General features: G+C 52.3%; 8 protein-coding genes across 8 annotated transcripts; 4 read left to right on the top strand and 4 right to left on the bottom strand.

The window, feature by feature from the left end:
* Positions 1-225: 225 nt before the first annotated feature.
* Positions 226-2307, bottom strand: JN550_002712 (uncharacterized protein; the record flags this gene model as incomplete). The annotated part of the gene is made up of 3 exons (XM_049314038.1): positions 226-373; positions 514-1906; positions 1986-2307. 3 exons carry the CDS (start codon positions 2305-2307, stop codon positions 226-228), a joined length of 1863 nt encoding a protein of 620 aa, XP_049175237.1.
* Positions 2308-3664: 1357 nt separating this feature from the next.
* JN550_002711 (uncharacterized protein) lies at positions 3665-5427 on the bottom strand (the record flags this gene model as incomplete). The annotated part of the gene is made up of 6 exons (XM_049314037.1): positions 3665-3729; positions 3785-4051; positions 4106-4705; positions 4760-4910; positions 5010-5106; positions 5168-5427. The coding sequence occupies 6 exons, from the start codon at positions 5425-5427 to the stop codon at positions 3665-3667; spliced, it is 1440 nt and encodes a 479-aa protein (XP_049175236.1).
* Positions 5428-6909: 1482 nt separating this feature from the next.
* Positions 6910-7941, top strand: JN550_002710 (uncharacterized protein; the record flags this gene model as incomplete). The annotated part of the gene is made up of 4 exons (XM_049314036.1): positions 6910-7131; positions 7277-7548; positions 7608-7697; positions 7797-7941. The coding sequence occupies 4 exons, from the start codon at positions 6910-6912 to the stop codon at positions 7939-7941; spliced, it is 729 nt and encodes a 242-aa protein (XP_049175235.1).
* A 791-nt stretch (positions 7942-8732) lies between these two features.
* JN550_002709 (uncharacterized protein) lies at positions 8733-10667 on the top strand (the record flags this gene model as incomplete). The annotated part of the gene is made up of 7 exons (XM_049314035.1): positions 8733-9024; positions 9093-9178; positions 9239-9518; positions 9577-9934; positions 10009-10181; positions 10232-10425; positions 10485-10667. The coding sequence occupies 7 exons, from the start codon at positions 8733-8735 to the stop codon at positions 10665-10667; spliced, it is 1566 nt and encodes a 521-aa protein (XP_049175234.1).
* A 236-nt stretch (positions 10668-10903) lies between these two features.
* JN550_002708 (uncharacterized protein) lies at positions 10904-12638 on the bottom strand (the record flags this gene model as incomplete). The annotated part of the gene is made up of 3 exons (XM_049314034.1): positions 10904-11022; positions 11072-11177; positions 11235-12638. The coding sequence occupies 3 exons, from the start codon at positions 12636-12638 to the stop codon at positions 10904-10906; spliced, it is 1629 nt and encodes a 542-aa protein (XP_049175233.1).
* A 1085-nt stretch (positions 12639-13723) lies between these two features.
* JN550_002707 (uncharacterized protein) lies at positions 13724-15493 on the top strand (the record flags this gene model as incomplete). Its single annotated transcript, XM_049314033.1, has 5 exons — positions 13724-13954; positions 14005-14045; positions 14094-14191; positions 14245-14585; positions 14642-15493. The coding sequence occupies 5 exons, from the start codon at positions 13724-13726 to the stop codon at positions 15491-15493; spliced, it is 1563 nt and encodes a 520-aa protein (XP_049175232.1).
* Positions 15494-16631: 1138 nt separating this feature from the next.
* JN550_002706 (uncharacterized protein) lies at positions 16632-17603 on the top strand (the record flags this gene model as incomplete). Its single annotated transcript, XM_049314032.1, has 3 exons — positions 16632-17142; positions 17197-17489; positions 17544-17603. 3 exons carry the CDS (start codon positions 16632-16634, stop codon positions 17601-17603), a joined length of 864 nt encoding a protein of 287 aa, XP_049175231.1.
* Positions 17604-17826: 223 nt separating this feature from the next.
* On the bottom strand, positions 17827-20048 carry JN550_002705 (uncharacterized protein; the record flags this gene model as incomplete). The annotated part of the gene is made up of 2 exons (XM_049314030.1): positions 17827-19794; positions 19959-20048. 2 exons carry the CDS (start codon positions 20046-20048, stop codon positions 17827-17829), a joined length of 2058 nt encoding a protein of 685 aa, XP_049175230.1.
* Positions 20049-20486: the final 438 nt, after the last annotated feature.

Raw genomic sequence — 20486 nt, 5'->3', positions numbered from 1 at the left:
AGCATCAGTGGCGACGCGCACCGCGAGGTTATGTTATAGAGGGGTTTAGATATGTCCATCGCGAATGTACTAATAGGGATATCTTGTGATACGATTAGAACACCGGGACCTTGGATGCCGGTAGCGCTTTTTTCCCGATTCGTTCGCGAATGAAATGAGAGTGTGGGCGAACTTTTCTGCCATGGGACAGACAGGTACCTGTCTTACCCGCACCCCGGAGTGTTATCAAGCCGTCTTCCTTAAGTTACTGTTGTAAGCAATGTTATCGTCGAATGATACCTGGACTCTCCTAGTCCCAGTCCAAAATTGGTCCAGATAGTTGCTCAGTGGTTGCTTCGCCGCGCCATAAAAGTCAAAATGTTTGAGCAAAGTTCTGCATGCTTTATTAAGACTGATGTATCATACGCAGTTCTCTCGCAGTTCTCTCGCCGTTCTCTCGCAGTTACACAACGGCTATCAACTGAGCGCAATACAATTCCGACCGCTCCGCGTTACTCGGGGGGTCCAATAGACATAATATCCAAGCCGCCCTTGATCTCGCTCTTGGACGGCATCTTGTCGCGTCTCATCAGCTCGGCCGCCTGCACCATCACGGGATCACGGCCCATGCTGGCCAGTGCGACAACAATGTCGCCCTTGGTGTAGTACGCCACAAAGTTGCTCTCCTCCGGCTTACCGTCAACAATCAAATCATCGTAGCCGTTCAATGTGTTGCCACAGTAGCGCAGTTGGGCGCCCAGGGCTGACCAGAAGATGGGTGTGAATCTCTCGGGCTTGAGCGACGGGTTGACGACATGTCGCGCAACCACGCGTCCTGACTGCTGGGCCACATTCCAGTGCTCGATGCGAACGTACTTGCCCTCGCCTCCCGGGCCGTGGTAGGGGAACGAGGCAATGTCACCAATGGCGTAGACATCCTTCAGTCCCACGACGGACATGTTCTCGTCTGTCTTCAGGGATCCGTCGTCTTCCAGGCGGACCACGCTGTTCTGTCTCAGATACTCGGTAGAAGGTGACACACCGACACCGAGGATGACCAAGTCGGCTTCGAGCTTGGTTCCATCCTTGAGCAGGACAGAGCCGACTTTCGAGGGGTCGGAGCCCGAGGGCTCGGCCTTGTCCACGCCCGCGCTCATGTGGAACTTGACACCCTTGCCCTCCAAAGACTTCTGCAGACCAGCACCGACCTCCTTGCCGAGGACTCGTTCCAGTGGCACACTCTCCATGCCGATGACCGTGACGGAGTTATCGCTAGAGGTGGCGTTTGCAACCTCCATTCCGATGAAACTGCTTCCGACAATGACGATCTTCTTGCCCTTGTCGCCGATGGCCTCGTTGATGGCCTTGGTGTCCTTCACGGTCCGCAGAGGGAATATGTTGCCCAGCACCTTGAAGCCTTGCAGGGGTAGGTTCTTGGGCGTGCCACCAGTGGCCAAAACCAGCTTGTTGTAGCTGAACTTGCCCGCGCCCTTGGTCGTGACCGACTTGGCGGAGAAATCCACGTCGGTGACCTCGTCCTGAACCACCTCAACCGAGGCGCCCTTGTACCACTCCTCGTCTCTCCACTCCAATTTTGAGGCGTCCGAAATCAGAGCTTTGGACAGCTTCGTGCGGTCGAGGGGCAGGTTGCCTTCGTTGCTGATCATGGTGACGCGGCCGCCGTAACCGCTTTCTCTCAGGGTCTGGATGAGTCCGATGGCACCGCTGCCCCCACCGACGACGAGGACGCGGTCGCTCGTGGCCTCGACACCGGCAGTTTTGACGTTGGGTTTGCGGCGGCCCGCCTTGATTGTTGCCTCCTCGCCCTGGATGAAAATCGCACCATCCCTCTCAACTACCTTGAAGACTGGCAGAGAGTCCAGCGCGGGTGCGTCCTCGACATCGCCCGTCTTCGCGCTGAAGCACGCTGTTGTCGGCGAGAGAGGTCAGGACATGGTGCGCAGTGGATATGGCCAGCCTCGGGAGGGCGGGATGAAACAACTCACCTCCGTGCCATGGACAGGTGATGCGACCAGACTTGGTCAAGACGCCCTTGACGAGAGGGGCGCCGTAGTGTGTGCACTTGGGGCCGATGGCCTGGATCTTGCCGGCGGCGTTGACAAGTAGGACCTTGGCGTCGTCAATGCCCTCGACCTCGACCTCCTGCTTCTCGCCGGGCTTCAGCGACAGCGACGTCACGTTCTTGAGCTTGTACTCGGACATGGCTCGGACGTGGGCGATGGATGGGGCTCGTGGCAGGACAGCGGACTTGGACAAGAATGGGAGGATCCTGGGCCGGAACAGAGCTCTTGCTGGATTCAGATTCATGAAGAGTGGGAGGGAGGCAAGAGGAGGGGAGATGCGAATGGTGGTGGTCTTGGACGGGTGAAACGACTACGGCACGCCTACGTGCAGCACTTCCCCTCAATCCGTCACGCAATGGGCGAATGGCTGGCTGTCTCACTCTCACGGGGGAGGGGCCTGGGGCCTGGTCTACTCTGCCACAGCGGTTCTGCCAGCCCGAGACTCGTTTGCCGTTTGCAGTCGAGTGATAAGCAACCTTGGAAGCCGGGAAGCCCACGCTTGGCCAGCACAGCACAGCACAGCACAGCACAGCACATCATCCCGGGCAGCCCGGGATGGGTTGCCCGGCGGGCCCTACTATGTAGATGGTGGGGACCCTCTCTGGGGACGGAAACAGCCCCGTGGGCGTGGTCCCTATGGCGGTCGATAGGTATGGAATGGGTGCTTTGAGTGCTGATGAGCAGTTCGTGTCGTAATCCATTAATCAGCTCGTAATCCAAAGCTTCCCAGTGGTCGCTTTCGCTCGGCGGGGGAGCTCCATTCTCTGACATCATCCAATGCCACGGGCGCTGCTGCACCCCTGCCAAAATGCCCCCCAAAAAAAAAACAGCGCCCACTGGGGTCTAGCGCAGGTTGGCAGGTTGAGTCTAACTCACCCCACTACCCGTCAAGGGACGCACTGGCCATAGCTAAAGTGGCAGCCCGCCAGCGAGGGGTCAGCGTGTGCCCGGTGAGACATGGCCCAGCCGTTCATTGGTCTCCCTGTTCTTCTTCCATCGAAAGCTCATGCGGATGGAAGACGCTTGGAACACGGGTGAGGTGCTATACGATTTGTATTACTTCCATTACGACGGATTACGCTTGCTATAACTGACGAGTTATCCGGGGTGAGCGCGGTAGGAACACCGCTTGAACCCCACTATATGCCTTCTTCAAACACTCAAGTTAGCGTGCTTGGTCCCTGTTGACCAATCAGCCGAACGGGTTTAACACCTGCACAGGAGGATTTCTCCACACGGGCTGGCATGCGAGCCTTGAAAGGTATACATGCTCTGGATCTGTGATTTCGTCCAAACCTCTGGCTATAAGCCAACTTTGAAAACGACCTCCAGATGTACGGTTGATAGGCGAAGCCAACGGGAATGCCTTACTTCATACACACGCAGCATGTATCCCACGATGGGCACCAGCTATGCTACTTCAATGATCCCACCAAGGGGGGAAAAGCTGCAGTATACATTGGGTTGGGTTGTATTGAAAGACTGTGGGAGTATACAATGACTGTCTAAAAGCTGTCATCTCCCGAGCAGTACAGAAGCCGAGTTTGGAGACCGGTTCTATCTGCCTCGAGCCCAATGCTTAACCTATAGAGACGCTGCTCTTAGGTCGAGGACACAGCTTTGCCCTGCATGGTTTGCGTGAAAGCTTGCAGTGCTAGCTTTGGCGCTACGGTCTGTCAGCGATACCCTGTCACCAGCCTGCCAGGTGGGGAATAACCTACAATAGTATGGGACTTCGTGGCCGGCCTTGTATACCCGAATGAAGCTGAGGTTATCGACGGACTTGAATTGTCCCAACTCGCCACCATCTACCGTATACGGTGCCAAAGCCTTCGCCTTGAAAGATGTAGATCCGTCGTAGGTCACAGCGTTTGCGACATTCAGGTTCCCAATCCAGTTGCAAATGAAGTCGGCATCGCCAGCCCAGAGAAGCACCCGAACGCCGGACTGAACCACCTTGGACAGGGTGCTCACGAACGAGCGAGGATCTGCGAAACAGTGAGCGAATATCACGCCGGATAGTTGCGGCAAGGGCAACTCACAATCCCCGGTAGTGAAGAACTTTTGGTTGACCGAATTGGGGCATTCTTGGTACGTGCTCGATGCTCCGATAGCCTTCTTGACATCGGCCCGTGCAAGATATGTAGTATATGTCTCAGGCGGGTTCGGGTCGTTGCTTCCAGACCGCACATCGTACGGGTCAAAGTCTGCGCTCGAGTAGATGACTTCATCAATGTCGCTGTCGCACGTGTCGAATGCCTGCTCACAAGCAGAATCAGTACCGGTGAGTCCGGTGCATTTCTGCAGCAGAGGTAGGCATTTCGACGTGTATGCACTGTTCAGCGACTTATACTGAGAGGCAGTGATGAGCGATCGATATGAGTTGTTGTAGGCAAAGTCAATGTCGGCCTTGTACTGGATTGTCTCATCCATCAGGCCATTGTTGATACCTAAGGCGACGAGGTTAATCTTCTCTCCCTGGACAGTGCCCTTAGCAATTGCCGTGTTCTGTGTTTCGATATAGTCGGCAAACTCTGGGCCATAGTGCCCGCCGTAACTTTCGGTGAAGATACCAAAGTCCCGGCTTTCATATTGCGGGAACTGGGCAAGGAACGCCTGTAAGAACTTCCAGACGAATGGTGCTGATTGAGAGTCAGTCTTGAACATATCGAGGAACACCCTACTCAGGTACCCACCAGCAGTCACGGTCGACGTCACGGTGTCAGTCCCATATGAGAAGCCAGTGCCAATAGGCTGGTCAACATAAATCATGTTGGCGTACTCGTTGAAGCTGTACGGATTCAATGATGGGGTAGAAACGCCATTGTAGAACTGACACGGTCCGTTCTACTCAATCCCATATTTTAGTATTCGAACTGCAAGATTCATGATTGCTAGACTGAATAATGCCAGGAAAAGCAGTGTTGCTGGTAACTTATGACTAACCTCTTGGAACAAACCAATCATGGAACTGCAGCCGGGGCCACCGTTGAACCAAGTGGCCAGTGGCGCGGTGGTCGGGTTGTTTCGGGCCTCAAAGAACCTTGTTGAATCTGTTAATCCACACCCTTTGACTGCAGGACACATGACGCCCAATAACCTACCAGAACCACATGTTCATATTAGTACCAACGCTGAGATAGCCAGAATACTGATTGACGCCAGGAGTGGTCTCGCAGATCCCAGAGTTATTCACAAAAGACATCTTGGTGCCTGTGGCTACATGCTCAAACACATTGTAAGTGATATCATCGCGAACCTCGACATATCGCTTGTCAAACTTCGGGGGCGGTGAGGGAGCTGCCAGCGCAAGGCTCGCAGACGCAGCCAGGAGCCATTTCGTGACGGAGCTGAGAATAACCATGACTGCTTAGAAGACTTCTGGGTTCCGAGTCGAGAAACTAAGCGACGCAGCAGAGAATGAGGATCGCTCGGCACATCGACTGCCAAGAGCACTCAAGCTTTTATGGAGGGCGGGATGGTACATGGAAGTCAAACAAGCTTTTCAGTGTGGCTACCAAGGTACCTTAGATTAGGTAAGGGTCGTGAAATGAGCGGCGAATCGCATCGAGACAACGACCGGGTGCTCCAGATTATCGTGATTGTCGCCAGTGGTGCAACTGTCGGATCCGGAAGGTGGATCTGAAATTCATATCTGTTGTCCCTAGAGACTAGTGCTAGCGCTTGCGCTGCCAGCTCCAGCTGCCCGATTCGGGTGTCGCGGCCCCGTGTAATGGAAACACACAATACTGCCTTCCCCATGATGGAAACTTGTCTCACGGAGGTGCTTGCCGTCCAGAGTTACTTCATGTCGGCTTGTTCTTCTGGCCTCGGTTGCATGATCTTGAATCAGTCGGTAAGCGATTTTGTTGAGCATTCTCAGCCCTCCAGCTGCGCTTCTTGCAAACAGCTATGAATCCATTCATTGTGGCGCTGCATATAGCCGTGGTACGGTAGCATAACTGTTTCGAGCAAAGTTCTATGGAGGAGGATGCAAGCCGATGTATAGCCAATTTGATTGGGATGGCCACTGTGAGTGACGCCGTTCATCTATGTTCCCATCACGCACTTGAGACGCAGAGCGCTGACAATGATGCGACTCTCAGTTGTTTCAATACAAACGAGCTTCGAAATCTGATGGTATAATAGGCAGGGCGGAAAAGCTGATGTTGTGGTTTGCAAGAGGCCGGCAGCAAACGTCGCAACCAAGCCCCGACTCTCGTACAACGTACCGCTTCTGGTACTTCTACAAAGACTGGCGCCCGCAAGCTTAGAAGCATTCACAGTAGGTCTCAACCCATCGTGCCAATGCTGCGAGCCTAGTTCCAGGCACGTTCTTCAGTCGGTGGAAGACTAGGCGATATACACCAGGAACAGATGCACATAAAAGCTTGAGCCACAGGTCAGAATGAAAGCTTCTGAGTACGAGAGAGAAGCCTTCATAGAAGAGAATAGAAGACACTGAAAGTCATTACCGTTTGGAACTGCGCTTGTCCCCAACCCAAAGCCTCAATTATACCATGTCAACTTGCAACAGTTTTCACCACGAGCCGATCAAGTAAAAGTAACTGATTCTAAGATGAATCCGATGTAGAATAATCAGACAATTGGCGAATAATTAACTAATCCCTTGATTCGGAGGTACGTACCGTCGGATTATGGCTGATGTATCCTCTAAAGTAGTGCCTGTATGAATTCTGGCGTACTGTACCTGACGCTCCTTTTCTCCTCTAACAGGATCCCCCACGGACATCCACGGAGATATTGCGGAGCCCTTACTGGGTAAGGCAGCGGCTCAACGCGAGACTGGCTTTGCATGTCCACTCCGCTTCATTTTCCAACAGGAATGCTTACAAATGCGAAGTCATTCGTAAGCGGACGGTCCAAGGGTCGCTTTTGCCGCGGCCATGGCTCAATAAAGGACAATCCAATCCTTAGAGAAGCCTGCATCCCACCGGTGAAGCATCTTGCGAGGGACAGCATCTACTACCTTTTGACCAGCCTTGTCAGCAACCAGGTCACGGAAGCTTGGCCGGAAAGACGTACTTCATTACCGGCGCTAATCGTGGTAAATCCACACGCGGCTTAGGGGCTTCCTAATATCCGTATCTGACGATAGTGACGCCACGGACAGGTATTAGACGCAGGGTGTTTGACCATTATTCTGCGCGGCCGAACAACACCATCACAGCCGCTGTGGGTGAACCCCCGAGGCCGCACAAGTCTTTCTGAGCGGCCCCAAAGGCGCGGGCACCAAGGTGATCCTTGTCCAGATCAATTCCGCCTCCCGGATTGATCCCTTTGATGCTATTCGAGAGATCCAGGACAAAACGGTCGACCATATTGACGTTGTCATATCCAGTGCCGGCATCGCCAAGCTAAATACCGTCGAAGACTTACCACTAGAAGAGCTGGAGGAGGTATTGGCCATGAACGCATTCTCTGTATTGCTATTGTACAAGGCCACACTGCTCGCTTCGCCTTCGTGAGCGCCGCGGCTGGTAGCTTGACTGATATGCCCAAATACCCTCACCCCAATGCTAGTTACTCAGGTTCAAAGGCACTTGCGAATGTCTTGGTTGTCAAGATGGGTATGGAGAACGACTGGCTTATTACGCTTTGCATTCATCCCGGGTAAGTCTTTGTGTCCCTGTCAGATTTGACATTGCTATATCATGGAGCTAAGGAGGAGAAGGGGGAAAGAAAGGCAATACTAATCATTGGCGGATTCAGGAGAGTGCAAACTGACATGGGCAACATGGCCGCCCGAGCGTTTGGTTTCGAGAAAGCCCCTGTTACCCTTGAACAGTCTTCCAAAAACACGGCGTATATCATGAGCAGACGTCTGAAGTTGAATATTTTGGATGCTAGTGGCTAGCAGCTGAAAGATTGACAATGCGACTAAGAAAGATCACTCGGAAAAGTTCTACAATGAGACAATTGACAGGCCACACCCTTGGTAGCCCAAACTCTGGCCCGGTTACTCGAGTGCCACAGAGATGACTCTCAACGTCTGTGATAACACCCAACACATAGAAAGCCAAAAGGGTTCCATTTGGTGGTCATCGGCTACGTAATTATTTTCCAGGCCGCTCAGTGTGAAGACGTCATCGCCTTCTCTACTTATTCTGGCACGGTCTCTTTTAGTCCCGTCATTGTTGCCCGTCAGTATTTGACCTTAGCCTAATAACCCTAAACACAGATGGACAATCTGTTGCAAAGTGGTAACATTGATACCTAGTCAGAAGATGAACTTTCCTCGATACCGTTGGACTTTGGTGCAAAGAGCTTGGGTCATTCACTTGGCCTTTTTTTGCGATCGATTCGATTTGTGTCCGGGCGACGCTGTAGTACCAAAAGATGTATTGCGACCACATTCTCTGAAGTTGCACTTTTACGTGGGCCTATGATGGAAGATGGGTACTTGGTTGGACCTGTGATCTGATGCGTGCATGTCAGCTTGTCAATGCAACTCAGAATTTCCTCTTTGGTGATGTGATCGCCCCAGGACATTGTCATTGGACCAGCTGGAGGCAGGGTTGTTATGTCGCACGAACCACCCCTTTCGGTCTTACCCCTCCGCCAATTCTGACGACCATGAATCGTTTCTGAGAGCTCCTCAACTTGATGTGCTTTGAATAGAACTTTCAATCAATACAACAAGTCGAGATGTCTGCCGAGGACTTCATAATGACAGCATGGCGAGAACAGTTAGGGAAGCCCTTGATGGTACTGAAGCAGCTTAGAGACTCTTCGCCCGTCAATGACCTGAATCCCGGGGTCCAAGTAGTTCTGCTGGCCACAGCAGTGCTATTCTTCATCTCTTTGCGTCGCCGCTACTTCTCTCCGATCAGTCACATACCTGGGCCTTTCTTAGCTTCTATCACGCGATTCTGGCATTTGCGTCAGATCTGGAGTGGACGACAGAATCTGAAGTTGTTGGAGCAACATGAGAAATACGGTGGGGCTGCCATTTCCAACCAAATTGGATGTCGATGGGTTGGGAGGCTAATCTTAGATGCACCTCAGGATGTTTCGTCCGCATGGCCCCAAATGAAGTTAGCATCACACATCCAAGTGGAGTCAAAGCGCTGCTGCTGGCAACACTTCCTAAGGTAAGTGTTCAGGAGCGTAAAGGGTAAGACTGGGTGACAAGCTCATATGAAGAATACTAGGGCGACTGGTACCGTATCGTCTGTTTTCCTGATTACCGTTTCTCGACTCCTTTCTCGATGGTTGACCCGAAAGAGAAGAACGAATGTTCCAAATATCTTTCCACCGGCTATCTGCAGCACAACGTTATCAAATCAGAGCCTGCTTTGGACAAAAGCATGTCTAAATTGTTTAGGTGGATGGATAAATATGCTAATGAGCAGAAACCAATGGACCTAGACAAGTTCTTCACCTATGTGGCTTTTGATATTACCGGCGAGGTTGTGTTCTCGAAACCGTTTGGTAAGTCACAATTGCGTAAAATAAAGTTTTCAATCAGAGGCCTTACCATATCGTACAGGGTTCATCGAAAAGGGTGAGGACGTTCGAGGATCGATCGCGATGAATTTGGGGATGGAGATCTACATCGCCTTCGCAGGTTATTTCCAGTGGGTACATCGACTATTTGCGAACCCTGTCACAACCTGGCTTGCCATCTTGCCCATGGGACACCTGTTCGACACCACGATGACAGCCTTGAACGAACGACAGAAGGATCCTGAAGCAAGCAATGACCTTGCGGCTCACTGGTTCAAGGGGCTGGAGAAAGCCAAGAAAGATCAGTCCAAACTCTTCGACCTGCGGTGCCTGCAGGCTTTTGCAACGGCCAATGTGGGAGCAGGCTCGGATACCGTATCAGCAGGCCTTCAAAGCTTCGTGTGAGTGTTTGGCCGCCCTGAGAGTGCTTTCCGAGAAGTGAAGCATAACCACCAGCAGTACTGATTGGGTCAAGTTACCATCTTCTGCGACACCCTGATGGTTGGAACAGGATCAAGACAGAGATTGAGGCCGCTCGAAACCAAGGCCGCTGTGAAGGAGAAGTGATCGCATACAACGATTCTGCCCAATTGCCCTACCTGCAAGCTGCGATCAAGGAGGGTCTCCGCATGTTTGCACCCGTTTCAAGTATGCCTACTGACCCAGACGCTCGATTTCAGCACTGATGGTTTCTGTAGTGGGCTTGCCACGAGTGGCGCCGAAAGGTGGCCTCAAGATTGGAGAGATGTTCTTTCCTCAAGGGGTGACTCTCACTGTAAGTCCGGCTGTTACACATTTGTCGAAGAATCTTTGGGGGGCGGACGCGCAAGTGTTTCGTCCCGAACGGTGGCTCGAGCCTGATACGAGTACGAAGGAGAAGTATTTCATTCCAGTGAGTTGCGCACTTTTCATTCGTCATGTAGTCCATTCCCAGTATTAACATTAGATTAGTGGGGCGCCGGATATGCCTCGTGCCCTGGGCAGCACGTTGCCAAAATGCAACTTTCCAAGATCGCAGCCACGATTGTCCGAGACTACACGATGAAGCAGGTTAACCCACAACAGGAATGGAAATGGGCCGCCTATTTTACGGCCGTACCGCATGATTGGCCTGTGTATATCACTAAGCGATAACGCTCTTCAACGTTAAGAGACTGCGTTTTGAGTCATTAAATTGGCAGTTCTAGTGTGGCCGGGGCAATGCAGTTTGTTAATGCGATGCATGTCAGTGTAAGCTGAAAACCATTATACTTTGCATGATGTAAGAAAAGCCAAATCACTCTAGTGTAGTGGCGGGTCATGGTCAAGATAAGACTAAAAGTTAATGGCAGACTATCATAATTCGTGGCTTGATACAGTTTTTCACTTTGTCAATGACAATTAATCACTTTATCAATCATGTCGGCGTCTTTCAAGAGTTGCGCATCGGCTAGCCTAGGCCCAACAATCTGTAAGGCGATAGGAGCACCCTTGAATAGCTCCGGGTCATCTGATTCATGGTCAGTCGTGTTTGAAAACCAAAGCGCTTGAAAACTAACACGTGGCTTGATTCTCTGCGTCCGCGTCGTGCATGGCTCTGAACTCTCCATCGAGCGGATCCTTCGATGGATCGACGTGAGAGGTCGGTATAATGACGGCAGGGTACTGCGTGGCGACGTGAGTAAACTAGTGATAGAAACGATGAAGGTGGCTTCCTCTTACATCAACCGCATTCCAAGCTACGGTATAGATGTCACTCGTCCAATCGCCTGGCCTCACAGCTGTATGCGGACCGGCAGGCGCAAGGACTACATCACAGCCAACGCGCTGCCACTCATCTAGCATTTGTTTCTGGATGGCCAGCTTCTTAGTGTTCCAAGCCCAAGCTTCCTCTTGTGTCTTTCTAGGGATGTCCCAAAAGCCAATCTGTTGGACGGAATTTACCACGGGTTCTCCCGTTTTCTGGAGCTCCTGCTTTGGGTACGAGAGGCCGTCGAGGGTAAACAGTTGCTCGGTAATTTCACGTATGTCCAGAAAGTTGGGCGCGGTGAATTCCCGAACGTCAAAGCCCGCACTCTTGAGTTTCTCGACGGCTTCTTGCAAGCCTCGACGAATCGGTGGATGTGGCGTTAGTCCAGACTGGTATAGAACACCAACCACAGGCTTCCGCGAGGATACCTCAATCTCCATGATGTTTGCAATGACCGAAGGGTCAAAGCGCCATGGGTGCGACTCTCTCACTATCCGAGTGAAGAGAGCTAAATCGCGCACTGAATGACCCAGCGGACCAGTTACTGCTGGGATGCCAGTATTGCTGCCTGTCCACCCAGAATAGGAATACCCGATCATCGGGATTATACCAAAGCTCGGCTTGTACCCATATACACCATTAGCGGCAGCTGGGATCCTCACGGAGCCGCCAACGTCGGTTCCGACGCCCAACGCACTACCACGAAACGCTTGCACTGCTCCTTCGCCACCACTGCTTCCACCGCAGGTCAGGTTGCAATTCACGGGGTTCCTGGTTTGCCCAAACACATTATTGTCAGCTTCTGCGACTAACATCGTCTGAGGAACGTTGGTCTTCGAAATGATGACCGCCCCAGCAGCTTGCATCAGTTGAGCTAGAGGCGTGGTGGTTGTGGCAGGTTGGAAGACCCGAGATAGGTACCCGTTCGTGGAATCGTAGCCCTTGAAGTGGAAGCACTCCTTGAACGTCATAGGCACTCCATGTAGGGGCCCGACGGGCTTGCCAGTGCTCTTGAATATCTCATCGAGCTTCTTGGCTTGTTCGATTGCGTCTGCAAACATGATTTCGGTCAACATGTTGCAGAGCTGGTGGCCCACGGCCGCCCTCTTGCAAAAAGCCGTCACTACCTCCACGGCGCTGTACTTGCCGTCGGCGATGGCAGTGGCCAACGAGGTAGCATCGTACCTGTCTCCGGTGATCTCCAGTTCATCTTCTGAAAGGATGCCGCATGTCTGAGCAATAGACCTCAGGTCAGCTACATCTTGGCTAGGGAAGTCTGCTGCCTTCAGTCTCCATTCCTCAGGTATGCGAGCATCCTGCTCGGCTTTCTTGGCCGCTTTCAAATCTTGCCACGACTTGACAGGAGCTGCAGTCATCTTGGTTCGCTTGGTTGAGAGGCTACTGTCACCCAGCTCGTCAATGATACATTCAATGCTTGATAAGTGTCCTTATCCTTCGTCCATCGCCCGCCTTCGATTCAACTTCAAGCCGGAGCCGACACAAACACGGGTATTCCAACGTTGTGTCCCGCGAGCATCGGATCCGATCGGCGTTCGCACCCTGGTCCGCCACTCGATAGCGGGGTTCGTGCTGGGCGTTCCTCTTGTGTACCACATGGTTCTCCGTAGTCGCATTGCCATGGAATGCCAGGATTCACTAAGCAGGGGCTGTGTGCGAGAGCCGGCCTGGGAGCTGGCGGGTAGGCGAGCTGTTCAGCTACGTTATAGGACGTCCAATGGCACCCAATCGGCCAATTCTCCGACGAACGATTTCCCTATCTACAGCACACGCCTGGCAATTTGCGACGCTAGCGTATCTCCGACTCAGCATGCCCATGAAGCTCACACAGGTACGGCATCCCGTGGGGGGTTGTCGACCCATCATGTCTCAAGCTCCAGCCGGTGTAGTTATCGGATCCGCGCCCCGGCCACTAACTTAGCGGGAGCGCCGAACCGATAAGTCTGGGCACCGTCGTTCCCAGGACCAGCTGCGCGGGTACAAGCAGCGACTGCCGTTAGCCCGACATCATATGTTTGCGCAAACTTGATTTTGCCGTTCACGATTGCCAACACATCAACAATCAGTGAACTGGCCAAAAATGGCTGAGGCTTCGCTTCTCCGACCACCGCCATGAGATGCTGAGATGTAACGCAGTACCATGTCCGGGGTTGAGGTGGAGTCGGCCGCAATATGGTCCTATGCTTATCATCCCCACCAAGATATAGAGGGGCATCTTGTACTGGCGTGGAGACATGATAAGCCAATGATGCAGCTAAAAGACTTGGTGGCACATTATCAAAACCAATAGTGACGTCTCGGATAACATCGGGGCAGTAGATATAACGATCTTGGGAGGATCAAAGTCATGATATATTCCGATGATCCTGTTCCTGTTTTGAGATCATCAGCAATCGAATCCCATCTGCTGTAAACACCCTCTCGACACATACTCCAGGCAAGCATGGCGGAAGAAAAGAAACTCGAGTCTGGCATCAAGCCATGCGACACAGATATTGGGACCAGCTCCGTGCTGAAGAAGCAGAATGCGTTCCAGCGTCTTATGCATCGCAAAAATGACCTCAACGATCTCGGCAAGGAAATGCTGCAGCAGTCGCTTCACTACGACCAAGCGCAACTGGAGGCAGACGCTGTCAAGGTCCGACGCAAGCTTGACTTCCTGGTACTGCCAATGGTAAGCCAGCCTTCTGCGAAGGAGACATCGGGAGGCTGACGAGACCGAAGATGATGACCACTTACATGCTGTCTTTCCTGGACAAACAAACGTGAGAACCCCTCTTGACATAACCATTGGCCATAACTGACGACTCTAGATTGAATTACGCAAACGCATACGGCCTTCAAGCTGACACGCATATGACTGGGGATAACTACAGCTGGGTAGCTACTGCATTATACTTTGGCTGGTTATGTAAGGCGCAAGATGTTTCCCACATACATGCGCCCTGTGCTGACCATTTTCAGGTGGCGCATGGCCTTGGAATCTTCTATTACAGCGGGTACCAATTGCGAAGCTGATCGGAGGCATGCTTTTTGTCTGGGGGGCCATCTGTATGCTCCAAGCAACGGTCTTCAACTTTGCCGGATTCTTTGTAGTGCGCTTCTTCCTCGGGATGATGGAAGGCTGCGTCTCTCCAGCTTGGGTCATGCTAACCTCGATGCTCTGGACACGTGAAGAGCAACCGTTCAGGAGTTCCATTTGGCTGTGCACGAACGGAGTGTCAATGGTACTCGGCGCGCTTTTGGCTTATGGTTCCGGCATGGCTCAAGGCTTGACTATCGCGAATTGGAAGCTCATCTTTTTGGTAAATCCAGCGTACCACACTTGCCTGGTTTCAATGCTGATTGGGAGAATGGGTAGATCGTGGGTGCCCTGACTATGGGCTGGGGATTTGTCATTCTGTTCTACCTTCCGGACGGCCCGCACGACGCCAAAATGTTGACCGAGTATGAGCGGATGGTTGCGGTCTGGAGAGTTTCTAAGAACCAGATGGGTATCAAGAACTCGTCGATCAAGACCCCTCAGATCAAGGAAGCTCTTCTGGACGGTAGATGCTACCTCATCTTTGCCACGGGCATGGCGCTCGGTCTTGTCAACGGCGCCGTCACGAACTTTATGTCCTCTATCATCAAGGGTTTCAACTTTGATCCATTGAAGACGTCCTTGATGCAAGCCCCAGGAGGAGCAATCGAGGTGGTAGCCTGTCTGGGTCTTGGCTACATTTCTCAGATGCGCAACATGTTGGGCATTTCCATCTTGTTAGGCTGTCTTCCCGGAATGGTTGGGCTCATCGGCATCCTTACGATACCCATTGAAAACCGGTACGCCCTGGTTGCTATGTGCTGGATGCAGAACGTCATCGGGTCGCCAATCGTCCTCAACTGGACAGTCCCCGGAATTAACATCGCAGGTCACACGAAGCGCACAGCTGTCCTCGGCATCTACTTTGTGTGCTACGTCGGGGGAAACATTATTGGACCCCACATGTTCCTGCCACATGAATCACCTAGATATCCTACGGCCATCAGAGGGTTGCTAGGAACATATTGTGCCGCCATCTTCTTCCAGGCGGTATATACCACGTGGTGCTGGGTCGAAAACAAGAGACGCGACAAGCTTGGAATGCAGGCGGAGGCATTTGAAGAGGCATTGCTCGAGGGTTTCGAAGACTTGACGGACAAGGAGAATAAGCACTTCAGGTACAAACTGTAATAAGTTTGACGGCAACTCTAACGCAGTGGGGGAGAAGACATAAAAAGTATGTAGTTGTGTGTAAATACGGAAGGGTGAGACTTCGGTCAGTTGGCAAGACTCATCTTCTACCAAGTGACGAGATTGGCGTTTGCCCCGCAGGCCCGCCCAGTGCATACCCCTGAAGAGCGGCCTTTCGGCGAGCCATCATTGGCCAAACCCCCATGTTTCGCCTAACTTAGCGGTGATCGATGACCATGCAGCGGCTAGAGCACTGGCGGCCCTGCTGATCGATCTCATGTGTGCTTCTGACGGTGGCGCATGGTCGATAGCAGGATACAATATAGTTTTCACCAGCACCTGGATCACAGGTTCCGTGCCGCACATGGAATAACTCGTCGCACATCCCACCCCAGCAATCAATCAAAGTCGAACTTCTCGGGGGCATTACTGCGTTACACATCTATGTAGGAAGCTGAGGGCCTAGTTCAGCGAGGAGGAGGGTCGTCGCCCTCCAAATGAACAGGTGGTAGGTCTTGCAGGGTCCAGCGGTGAATGCGTGTCAAGGTGACGGTGCGTCCAGGGTCAAGCTCCAGGGAGGCCACTACCTAGGTAGCTGGCCAGGTGGTGTGGCTGATCACAGAGCATGAATGGCTGTTTCGGGCAGTTCGTTCCAGGCTTGGAGAAACCTGGGGTTTGTACCAACAGCACACGCGATCCAATCATCAGTAATGGCAGTCCCACGCCGCGACTCCATGCAGTCGCCATGCCCTCCTGCGCAGCCGCCAGTGGAAGAGACGAACCGTCAGGCCCCTGTCTACCGTCAAAGCTCTTGGCCGTTTTTGGCCACAGGGTCTTGCCTCTTTCATGCGCTATGGGCCTGTGATGGTACCCGGCACCTCGAGCTCGGTGTTATACCCCTGTGATCACGCTGAGCGCCGGCAACAGGATGTCAGTGAATGTAACCAGCGAGAGGGCACGCCTGTACGCGGAAGCTCTGTTTCAAGGTAGACCTGAAGAGTAAATAATGACAGCCAACAGCTGACCTTATCTTTTTCTTCTTTCGCTCGTACTTAATGCCCAAGCAGACCGGTCGCTGCTGCCAGTCTCTTTTGCGACGCCACATCAGTTCGTGTAAGCAAGTCGTCGCCAATTCACAATGTGGGTTTCGGTATTGACCTCACTCGTCTTTTTGGCTGGCGCCCTTGCGCTCGACTGCAACGGGCATTCTGAGCTCTGTGATCGCAAGTACAGCAACGTATCATTCATTGGAGCCCACAATTCTCCATTCGTCGGAATTTTGCCTTCGGATAATCAGCTGGAGGACGTTGAAGACCAACTCAATCAAGGCGTGCGTTTTCTGACCGCGCAGACACATGACAAGGACGGCGCTATCCAGCTATGCCATACTTCATGCGCCTTGCTTGATGTCGGCACCCTTCAGGATTTCCTGGGGACCGTCAAGACGTGGTTGGACGGGAACAGTAACGAAGTAGTCACACTACTGATCACCAATGGGGACGCCATAGACATCAACAAGTTTGGAGATGCTTTCAAAGCAGTGGGGCTGGATGCATACGCATATTCCCCCGGCGACACCCTGACTATCGACGATTGGCCAACACTAGGCACCCTGGTTTCCAGTAACAAGAGAGTGGTTGTCTTTATGGGTAGGTCAAATTTTGCGACCTGTAAGTCGGAAGATACCTGACAGGTGTACACAGATTACCACGCAGATACGTCAAAAGTGGGATACATCCTGGACGAGTTCCAATACTACTTTGAGACGCCATTCGATACTACGGACAAGAATTTTCCCCAATGCGATCTAGACAGGCCGTCGGGGGCCTCGGCGGATGGGCGCATGTATATTGTCAACCATAATCTCGATGTTGACATTTTTGGCATCTTGATCCCGGACCTTGCTGAAGCTCCTAACACGAACTCGCTTTCCTCGATCCTCGCGCAGTCGGATCTTTGCATCAACAACTACCGAAAGGATCCAAATGTAGTACTAGTAAGTTATGATCAAAGTGCTGGTTGGAACTTCCATGAGACTTACAAATCGTAGCTTGACTTCGTTAGTATAGGGGACGGAATAGAAGCCCAGGACAATCTGAACGGGCTGTAAAGCAAGAACACTAGAATAATTGAGATTACACCTTGATCAGTCGACTACATTCATGACCTTGTGATACATCATAGTGACAGTCGACACAGCCAGCAGTTACGGGGCATCGAAGCGGTAACTGCTTTCACACACTCTCTGTGAACACAATTCCCCTTTTGCTATCTATAAGAAGTGCTGTAGATCGCTTACGTCCAGACCTATAGAAGGTGGGCGTGTGACAGTCTCATATTAGGTCCAGGTCTTCCAGATCCAATCCGGCCATTCGTAGTGCCTCCGTTGCCACCTGAAGTACATGCGGCGACCTCTGGTATTTTGAAGGCTGAATGCCGAAGTCGCCAAGAACCTTGGCCGGGTCTGTTTGCAACCTCCCGGTTCGTGTATCGTGCAGAGCCCAATTATATCCGTCAATAAAGCCCTCATCCTTTGAGTGCACCACGGGTTTTATATGTGAAGGCAGATTCTTGTGTATAGCCTCACCAGCCATGAGGCCCTGTACATAGCAAGGGCCGACAACCTTCCACTTGCGGGCTGATTCGTCATAACAAGGTCGAAGGAGTAGAGGACTATAGCAGCCAAGCAGTACGCAGACCACATCGCCGGGCTGGGCTTCTGAAGGCCCAACTCCAACGTAGCCAGTGGCCGTTGTAAAGAAGCATCGTCCCACTAGATTACTGTGACATCGACTGAGGTACTTGTCCAAGGTCAATTGAAGCGACAGGTCTGTGGACGCGCTCCAGTCGCCTTCCGATGTCCAGATCAACTTCAATAATAATTCGGAGGGTAGAAAACTTGGCCAATCCTCATAGAGTGGCAAATTTGTATCTGCAAACCGATTGGAGATGAGAGCCCGGCAGTAGGCCTCCATAACGCTTAACCCCATGTGTCCGCCGTGATACTCATCACCCCATGTCTTCTGTGCTGGTTGGACCTCCTTGATGAAGTCGAGGAGTTCGCCTAACGTGAAACTATGCTCCCCGAATGTCGAGCTTTGAGCTCCTCGGACCACATCAACTCGGATTCCGGAGCAACGTAGAACGCGTTCGTCGAGAATTTTGGCTTGGGCTGAGATCCATGCACAAGCGCTCCAACAGCCAGAAGTGGTGGCCAGGGTTTTCAGCGGAGCTGACCAGTCGGGCACCCAGCTCGGTAACTTGGAGGTCGGCATGGAGACATGCTCGCATGAGGCAAGGAAGGAGGTCGTGTGCCGCCCGTCGAGTAGACGCTGAACCACATCCAAGTACACATTCTTGGTTGTCCGTGAGTAGTCCGGCTGCACTCCCATGCTGCGATCCGTTGGGTTCAGCAGGCTGAGTGCTGCGTAGATCATGTCGCGTGGATCTGCGCATTTGGTGTGCCGGAGGTATATATGGAGGTGCTCAAAGCGTAGCAGGCCGTCGAGGGGTTGGCAGAGCCCAAAGGCCTGGGTCTGCAGCCTATTCCAATCAGCAGCGAAATCACCAAGCACACCGGCCCCAACTTGTTTCCTAGAAATGCAGAACACACCGGCCTGGAACGCGTCCCACGAAATCTTCTGGCTTCCACACTTCACAATAGCGCGCGTCGCAGCATGAATCTCCTGCCGGACCCAAGTCCGCTCGAACCACGGCCTCTGGTACAAACAGCAGAGAGAGAGCATCTCCCACTCACCGAAAGGGAGTGGCTGTCCGGCATCTGCCCATTCGCGCCCGGACACCGGGTCCAGGGGGCGCATAGTCTGTGTTGGCCAATCCACAATCACTTTCCGTGCTATCGAGTCCAGCATCGTCAACGCGTAGTTGCTGTCGTTTCCTTCGGGTCCCAGCCAGACGACAACACACTTGGCGAGCTTGTAGATCTGCCACATGATTGGGATCTGGTGGCTTTTCTCATTGTCGTCCTTTTGATTTATACATAGCGCATCAATCCACATATATCGTGGGCCGTCAAGATACCGCAGATGGCGGATAGCGATATCCAGATTGTGCGTTATCGATATCCTTTGCGATACTTTGACGCTCCGCCAGTGGCCACTGCCTTTGATGTAGACATATCTTTTCTTCTTCTCCCTCGCGCCCCACACGTATGAGAGTGCCTCATATCGTGGGAGTGCTGGTTTAATGGGGGGCTTAGCTTCGATCCCGGGGCCATTGACATGTTCAGAGCCCGAGTTGTGAGTGGGAGTGTGCTGCAATTCTGGCCACAGCTTTGGCTTCTAGGACGTTTCAGGAACAGTGTACAATCCGGTTTCGAGAAGCTCATACCATAGATAAATAATGCGTGCTAAAAGACAGACGAATCTTGTCGTTAAAATCGCCTTGGTGGATTTTCACGAGCCGTATCTCGTAATGTTCCCTATCCAGTGGCTCATATTCGTACTTTCTCATTGTAAAGAACGGCCCAGGGGTTGGGCACGCCGACGAGACGAGCAGATGAGTTGATAATGTTCTGTACAGAAATCTTCTTCATGATTAAGAGGCAGAGAAAGAATCAAATCCTTCACGAGGCTGGGCAATATTAATGCTGACGCGTGGGGGGGTGCGATCCTTCTGGCGCAATGAGTGATGTATCAAAGACGGAGAATGCAACTATCCGTGATGCCCCGCAATTAATCTACTTTACAAACTACCAGCTGAGAGCAGCTGCGGTAGCCAGAATGCATCAATACCCCTCTGGGTCTCTTGGGTCTCGCATTACGGATCGTTTCGATCAGGATTGATCAGGTTCTTCTGAGGTAATTCCTGGGTTGACCCAACCTCAGCTGAGCTGGAGTGCCCTGAGCGAGGCTAAGCTGTGATCGAGACAGATCACGTTCTACGTTTCATGGAAAACGGGAGGGAGCTGAATGGAGGCTAAGCTGGGAAAGCTGTTAGTGTCAGGCAGACTCGCGATAAGTGAGGCTTCACT

The sequence above is a fragment of the Neoarthrinium moseri genome (genome assembly GCF_022829205.1).
Source record: "Neoarthrinium moseri strain CBS 164.80 chromosome Unknown scaffold6_Wmoseri_CBS_16480, whole genome shotgun sequence".
Lineage (NCBI taxonomy): Eukaryota > Fungi > Ascomycota > Sordariomycetes > Amphisphaeriales > Apiosporaceae > Neoarthrinium > Neoarthrinium moseri.
This window is presented reverse-complemented; position numbering and strand designations above follow the sequence as displayed.